Here is a 7,988-nt window from a genome sequence, read left to right as displayed (position 1 = left end):
GGGGGGAGGAGGAAATCGAAGGGGACAGAGGAAAATAGTGGCATGCAAGAGGAATAACCATCCAGCTCCCCAGCTCCTGGAGCTTACCAGCAGGAGGATCTGGGGGCGGCCAAGCAGAGCCCCCCTCACCTGCCCCGAAACCCAGAGCTGCACCCTGCCTCGTGGCTGTGGGGTGCGGAGGGGGATGTGTGACAGCCTGGGGGAACTGGATTCAGTTGTGGGGTGCATGTAAACCCCTCAGCCTCTGCCATGTCTGTGGGCTCGGATCAGAGAGGGCATCCTCGCGGGCCCTGCCACATGCCAGGCAGCAGCTGATACCACCGTCCATTTGCAAGGAGCTTCCCATAGGCTGGGAGAATAAAACTGTGATGAAATAGGCACTGCCCCAGTCCCAAACGCCTTTTAAACAAGTCAGCTCCTACACCCCTCTTGCATTGCGGCCCCAGACATTTCAGTTCCTGCATTTGGGGCAGGTTTGCTGGCAGCAGCCCCAGCCACGCTGCCCAAACATGCTCCTGAACCCCATGAGCCATGGCAGAAAGAAGCAGCAATTCCTGGAAAGCAGAGGCGAGATGGGGATGGTTCCCTCTCCTGGACATGTCCAGTGCCAGGGAAAACGAAATCCCTGTCAGGAGGACGCTGGCGCTGCCAACTCGAGCATCCCCACCCACCCTGTGGTGCTGTGTCACCCTGAGACCACCCATGGGTGGCTCTGGGGGGACCCAGGGCAGCCCCTGGCCTTAAATCCAGCTGCACCCCGAGGCAGCATCCCTCCACACAGCACTGCTCTAAGTAGCCTTGGTTAAATGTTTATTGACAAAATTTGGTGTGGGCCAAATGATCCATTACACTTTTTTTTTTTTTTTTTAATTATTTTTTAAACCATATTTACCATTAATTATTTTCAAAACGAGGCATTTTTTTCTAAGGTGAGGGGGACAGATCTCTGGGAACGAGACCAAGAGAAACCACTGTGGGACTCCTCCAACCTTTTAAAACCAGGAGGCAGTGTTTTATAATAACAGGCCGTTAATTGATGGCACATTGCTGCGCAGTTCCTACGGAGCGGGAGCGCGGGGCTGCAGCGAGATCGATGCCCACGCAGGAGACCTGAGGCCGGGAGGCTCGGCCGGGCTGGAGCAGTGCTGCTGCAGCCAGCTGGAGAGGAGAAGCGACCCCAGAGCTGGGGAAAGCATCCACCCCAAGCCCTGAAGAGGCCGTACAGCCCACCTGTGTCACGCAGGTGGATGTACCAGCGATGCAGCCCACCCTCCTGCCCCGTCCCTGCCTCCTGCCCCAGCTCCAAAGGCTCCTGCTGCCAGGGCCTGGGCTGGCAGTGGCCGCACGACCCTCACCAAGGCCCTGCTTAATTCTGAAACAAGGTCGAAAGAAAGAAGCATTGTGAAGGTTGCGTGCTCACGCCTCGACCTAGCACCAGTCTTCAGCGGTGTTTTCGTGCAGCCTCTCTGGCGGTCTCACTGCCACAAATAAATCCTCCTCCTTTAAAGGATGCTCAGGGCAGTGTCTCCTCTCAGGAATCGCCCTCTGTTACCCCGAGGCCGTGCTTTAATGCAGGAATTCAGCTGCTGCAGGGCAGTTCCAGTTCCAGGTATGCTCCTATGCAGCCACCAGGCCTGCTCACAGGACCTCGCATCACAGCCAGTTGCAGGTGGGGACACGGCACCCCACAAGCAGTCCCCGATGCTGCTTCGGGTGTTGTCTCTCCCCACACAGGGCCTGGAAGCAGGGGGGGGATGTGGAGAGGTTTCTGCGGCAGCGCCTGGCACTGGCAGCAGGCAAGGCCAGGCTGGCTCTCTACAGCCTGTTCTATACGGATAAAATGGGGTGAGACTCACTAAGAAATAAAATCACTTGTGTAACCCCCGGATGCGTTCTTGAACACACAACACCTGCCACTACTTATGCACACTCTGCAGAGGCTTTTGCCAGGCCTGCCCTGAGGCAGCGGCCTCGCAGGCCGGCAGGGTGAGGCTGCAGCGGGCGCGGGCAGGGGAAGGCGGACGGGAGGCTGGGAAGCAGCCTCCCCCTGAGCAGCTCACAGCTCTCAGCTGTCCCCTGCCGCTGTCCTACCCCTCAGGCCTGCTCCTGCGGGCCCTGCCAGGCTGTGCCCATGCGTCCCTTCCAGGCAGAGCCCATGGAGAGGTCGCCACCCACCTCTGCCCCCCTTTCCCCTTCCTGCACCTCTCCTGGTGCAGGGGGGCCAAGCCCCCGCCAGCACGGGCTGTGTGAGCCGGGGTCTGTGCTCACCGCGAGGCACCAGTCCCCAAAAAGGGGAGGAGGGAGGTAAATAAACCCTGTGGCTCCCTGCGGACGGGTTGGAAGGGTTAAATGCTACTCACAGAGCAAACGGGTAGAGGTGGCTTGCAGCCTCAAACCCCGAATGGACCTTCGTGGCTTCAAGTCATGTTTCAGAGCGCATTTTTATCTAGTTGGTAACCTTACCGGTTTTATTAGAAAAGCCCGAACTTTGTTTTGGTTCAAAATCCGTGCATCGCTCCACAGAAAAGCGTGAGACTCGGTTACGTGGGGAGGGTGCGAGGAAAGGAGCCGCGGCTGGAAGGAGAGCGGCAGGAGGGCGCCGGGCAGACGGGGCCGTTTCTTTCTGCCACCTCCGACAACCTCAGGCTGCGGCGGAGCTGAGGGGAACGTCCCGGTAACGGGGCAAACCCTGCAAGAGGCGGCCATCGGGACCCCCGCCGCATCGTAAAGGGGCTGCGGGGAGGTGCAGGCGCTCGCTGCATAAACAGGAGAGCAGCCGGTGCCTTCCTACTCCTCTCTTATTCTTATTTTATATACCAACATGCGGTTGCTGCCAGATTTTTCTACTAAATATGACTTTTGTTGGGCAAATTACATTAGGATGGATGCCGCAGGTATCCATTAAGGTTTATTTATCGTGATACTGTTTGGATCTCACACTTATAAATAACTTATGTTATGGCTTTTGTTTGTAGAAATGTAACTTACATATTTTATTGCGCTTTCTGTAAGCCTCAAAAAGAATGTTGTCAAAGAAGCGCTCTTAACAGCAATCTAAACTATGGTACATAAAATCTACACTAACATTATTTTTTAATACAGCAAGGAAGCATGTTATCCCTCTACAGTTTGAAAGGTTTGCTGTCATCATAAACTCATACTACAATAAAACATTAACAAGTCCAAGGAATTATTTTATAAAGTGTGCATATACTCACGGCTGAGTTTCTTCAAAGCCTCCTTATGCAAGCAGGACAAGATATTAAAACTTTGTGTTTTCCTTAGAAAGCTGCCTTTGCCTGTGCAAGCAGAGCGAGGCTGCTCTAGGGGCTGCTTTATTCTCCCCTCTCAGGAGGACGGATGCTTACCTGAGATTTGTTTGTTGGTGCCTCTCGCTGGGACAGCAGAGAACACAGCTGGGGGAGAATCAGAACTATTTTGCAGCCCCAGTTGGTTTGCGTAACCAGACAGACTCACATCGGGCTCTTGAGAGGAAAGCACTCGGGGCCAAGTACAGTCTTCCTTTCTGATTTTTGTTTTCCCATTCCTTTTATTCCACTTTTTTTTTTTTTTTTTTTTTAAGAAAAAAAATCCTCTTAAGGCAATTATGTGTTAAAAAAGGAAAAAAAAGAAAAAAAACCACGCACACAAACCAAAAAGGAATTACATATCTTTTGTAAACATGAGCAAATTCTGCGCTGTACCTACTTTGTCAGTACCCTTTTAAAGGCTGACACTAAAGACTCTCGACAAAGAATCTGGAGTCATAAAATATATTATTTGCTATGCTATCCATTTTCAACCTAAAAGCAAGAGTATTTATATGGCCAGCTACTCTAAATAAGTTCCTGTTGTCAATTGTTAACCGAGGTTGGAATGCTGGTCAAGTACGCGCATCGTTTGCCCAGTTTATAAGGTGTTCTTTAGATCTTACTTGTAAGTTGTAACAAGGGATGTGTTAGAAGGGAAGTTTCAAAAACGCACTCCAGCGCCCCAGGGAGTCAGTAGCCTCATATTAAAGCAAGCCCTAAAGTCTGAGTGCCAAGTTACGAGGGCACACGGTGCTCTCCTTTTCAGTATGCCAAACTTCGGCTTTCAGCAGAGCAGCTAATTTAACCAGCAAACTGACTGCTTTGTGAGCACAAGCAGCTTGTATGCAACCGATATTTATTTCCACCCTATGACAAGGAAAACCGGAATCACAGAACCCATTAGCTTTCAGCCGAGCCTTTTAATGCCAATGTTGAGTTGTAAGGTTATGGAAGGGTGCGTATAGCAAACCTGCCAGAGAGACAGCGGCACGGCTCAGCACTGAGCCCTGCAACCATATGCAAAGTAAAATGGAGACCTTTCCACAAATCCTGCTCCCCCCACACACACATTCACATGCACATGCGCACACGTGAGCGTGAACCGGTTCACAAGTTTTACAGCTTGTAAAATTTGACTTAGGAGCAATGATTCTAGCTTCCTTCAAGGACTGAAATGGAAGGTGAACAGCTGTACTAATTCCTATTTGTTTCAGGTGTTGTTAATGATCACTCACTTACCGTGAAGTTTTCAAACCTTGGCACTTAGCAATACCAAAAACACACTGCTCTTTACTAACTCCATCGATTCTTTTCTCAGGTACACAGCACTCCTGGAAATCAGACCCTTTGGCTGCACATTAAATAATGTCTCCAGCTAAGCTTAAATGAAAACAAAAAGCTGCTTAACAAAATGATTTCCTTTCAGATCTAGTTCCTGCAGTTTAAACATGTGCAGAAAAAAAAAGAGTTGCAAAGAAAAAGATTGAAAAAACGATAAGAAACATTGCTATGAACTTTTGCTCCCTGATGGCCACAATAAAAAATCATATTCTGATCTAAAGAGTGGTGAAATGTTCCTAAATACAACAATGTAAGCAAGCGTGAAAAGCACATGAGATCAATTATTTACATAAAAAAAAAAGAAAAACCCAACCCAATACCGATAGCTTCTAATTGCACATAATAGCATTTGTACATTATGAACTAATTGACTTACTGCTTAAATAGTTCTAATTTTTGTTAGATTTTGCTTCAATTCATTTGTGTATTTCATCAGCCCACACAGTGCCTCGTACCCGCCACAGAATAATGACATTAATTGTTGCACAGAAAATCAGCGTGGCGAGCTTACGCGTGAGCTTCAGACTGGAGGAGGGATTTTGTTTGGGTGCACACTGAACTCTTTATGTTCTCTGACAGGTGAAGACAAATTTGCTGAATTTGCTGGTGTAGATGCATGTGTTCATCTTCATTGTGCCACAAGCCATTTAAATATGGGCGATAAGTCTCTGTAACTATCTGCTTGCTTTTTTGTAGCGGTGGATGAATTAAATCCCTTTTAAACACTGTCATAACGTTTTGCATTTTTTCCCCCTCTCCATTTCCAAGGACCTGGAAAATTTGTACTTGTAAAATTCAAACAACTATCAGTATTTCATGAATGGTTGCTCCATCAACCATTACGTTGCACATTTTTTATGTGCAACATGCTTAATTTCCTTGTCATATAGCCTAAAATGCTAATTTTTACTCTTCTCCCACTTTGTTATCCATGTTGTCATAAGCCTCCTGTGTTGAAAAGAAATGTATAACATTTTGTAGAAAAATAGCAAGTTTATTATTTCAAAAAGATGTCATATAAAATTTGCACCGGTTTTCAACTCATTTTCCAACAAGTATGAGCTCAGTCAGAACGAGCTCAGGGTTTTTTATTGTAAGAGATGTTATTTAACACTATATGCAGAACTGAGAATCATAAACTAATGCAAGTTCAGAAGGAATGCATATTTATTTTGTTCTTTGGTTAAGTACTGTTTCTACACCATTTTGTAAAGATAAAAGAACAAGATAATAAATTTTGGTAAGAAAGGCTGAAAATGTTCAAGCTAAGGCTGATTTTACATTGTTTTCACTATTACAAATCCTTATGTTTATGCCAGAGATACAAAAAGGCAGAAGTTATCTTAAAAAAATAGTTTTCATAACGGACAAAATCTAACAATATAACAGGGTCTCAAAACTTTCAAAGTAGTTTTATTAGCCAGTGCTCTGGTTTCCTAAGTCAATGTCAACTCATCATGTCCAAACTGCCGGGATCCGAGGCCCCTTCGCTGCGCAGAGCTTCAGCCATGTCTCTTCGAAAGACTGACATATTCTGAGTGAACCTGGGAAAAAGACAACCCAAACGTTTTGTTAAATGAGACCTGATACTGAGGTATTGGTTTCAATAATTGGTAAAAAGAGTAATTAAAATCTAAATTAAACTGAAAAAAGAACAGAGGAAAATGCAGAAACAAAATCACTAGGTGCCCTCAAAAACCAGATATATAAAAAAATAATGAACTTATTGGCATATACGGAAAGTGTTATAAACTCATTTCAGAAGTCAGCTGGGAAACAAATGCATCAAGAAACTGTTTTCTTGTGTGACTGGGAACACGTCGCCTCTCTCCCAGCCTCCAGCAAAGGGCTCTCTGGGACGTGTCCACAGGGTGATCAAGTCCAGGCTATCTCAGACCCTCCTCCCCCCTCAGAGTCTGAGTACAACCAGTCTGTGAAATGTGGTACCATCACCTATCTGGCACAGAATGATTTACAAAAGTATTTCCCAATAGTTCTCTACTGGCATGTGTTGGATGGGAAACCTAACCAGTGGCATCAGACATGAGACAAGGAGAATTCTGACTCAGCTTTTATGACAGCCCAAATCTGATCTACTTCCCTGGGCTATCTTTACCTGAAATGAAGCATTTGATTGCCATTTATTACATACCGTGTACACATTTTAAAAATAAAAAAGTATTTTAAATGCCAGGAAGGTATATTGCACCCTGGATTTAGGATCTTTAGGTGTTCTTTTGTTTGTTGCCTCAACGCTCTTTGCTTTGTGTTAGACGCTGCTGGCTCACTACAGTGAAGCTAATAAAGTTTCCCAAAGAACAGCTCCTTAGGGCTCCTTCCTGTGAAGGGCTGTGCGGACAGGTGCTCGCAGAACTGATGGGATCTCAGGAAAGCTCTCTTTGCAGGACTGGGGTAATAACCCTTCCCTTCCTGCTTGCCTCCACTGTACTGTACTTCATGGGTATGTGTAGCAGTGTGGTAAACGGGGGCTCACTGCGTGTGGAACTACAGGATGCAATTATGAGTTCATTCTTTATGCTATTCATAATTTTTTACTTTTGAGTTTATTTCCTTACTAATGGAAATTGATTTCTGCTCAAATTTAAACAATCACGGTTAAAAGAAGCCTCCTGTTCCCCAGCAGAACTCTGAGAAGGCTTACAAATCACGGCCTGAAAACAGAAAAGCCATCGTATTAACTCATGCTGCTTGTTGGGGAAGTGATGGCTTAAAAGTCTTCCTAAGTTTGACAGGCAGATGCTACTGAGACAGACGAGCTGCTCGTTGGACCAAATTATCCCTAACCCCCTCACACCTGCACCTGTCCCTCCCTGCCTGCATTTCCACAAAAGCTCCCTGAGAGCTTCCACGCCACTGCCTGAGAACACTCCAAAGAGCTTAGAGATGAAAATCTGTATGAAATCTACGCATATTCCAATCTAAGGTTTGCCAAATCTAGTATCTGCCAGCAGCCTCTGTCCCTTCCCTGAACAGGGGGAGCACAGGGGAGAGCTGGATCCCCAGCGCTGTCCAGCACCCCCAAGTGCCCGCCTGGAGGTGACAACAGGGGACCTCAGCCTCCTGCCCATCATACTCCTTCCCTCAGCCTCGACTAGAACATGCAGTGATCCCCCTTCTGTCCTTAACGTCTGTTGTTCTGGGCAGCTCAGAGGAACTGCACACCAAAGTCTGTTTTTCTCAGAAAATAATGTTATCTTAAGGACTTCTTGCCTTTAATAAATATAAATAGTTACTGAACTAAGAAACTACCTAGTTCTAAGAACAAGTTTTACTCAGTTTCTCATTTGTTTTTTTTTTTTTTTTTTTTTTTTTTTT

General features: G+C 46.5%; 1 protein-coding gene across 2 annotated transcripts in view; it reads right to left on the bottom strand.

The window, feature by feature from the left end:
• Positions 1-5,625: 5,625 nt before the first annotated feature.
• RANBP17 (RAN binding protein 17) overlaps positions 5,626-7,988 on the bottom strand; it is a 169,213-nt gene continuing 166,850 nt past the window's right edge. For both annotated transcript variants that reach the window (XM_035338439.1, XM_035338440.1), the window contains one exon: positions 5,626-6,196. In XM_035338439.1, the coding sequence (XP_035194330.1) occupies positions 6,100-6,196 (97 nt within the window). In that variant the 3' untranslated portion in view covers positions 5,626-6,099. The remainder of the gene's footprint in view (positions 6,197-7,988) is intronic.

This window comes from Oxyura jamaicensis, chromosome 13, assembly GCF_011077185.1.
Source record: "Oxyura jamaicensis isolate SHBP4307 breed ruddy duck chromosome 13, BPBGC_Ojam_1.0, whole genome shotgun sequence".
NCBI lineage: Eukaryota > Metazoa > Chordata > Aves > Anseriformes > Anatidae > Oxyura > Oxyura jamaicensis.
The sequence above is the reverse complement of the archived record's forward strand: the minus strand, read 5'-3'. Positions and strand labels throughout refer to the sequence as shown.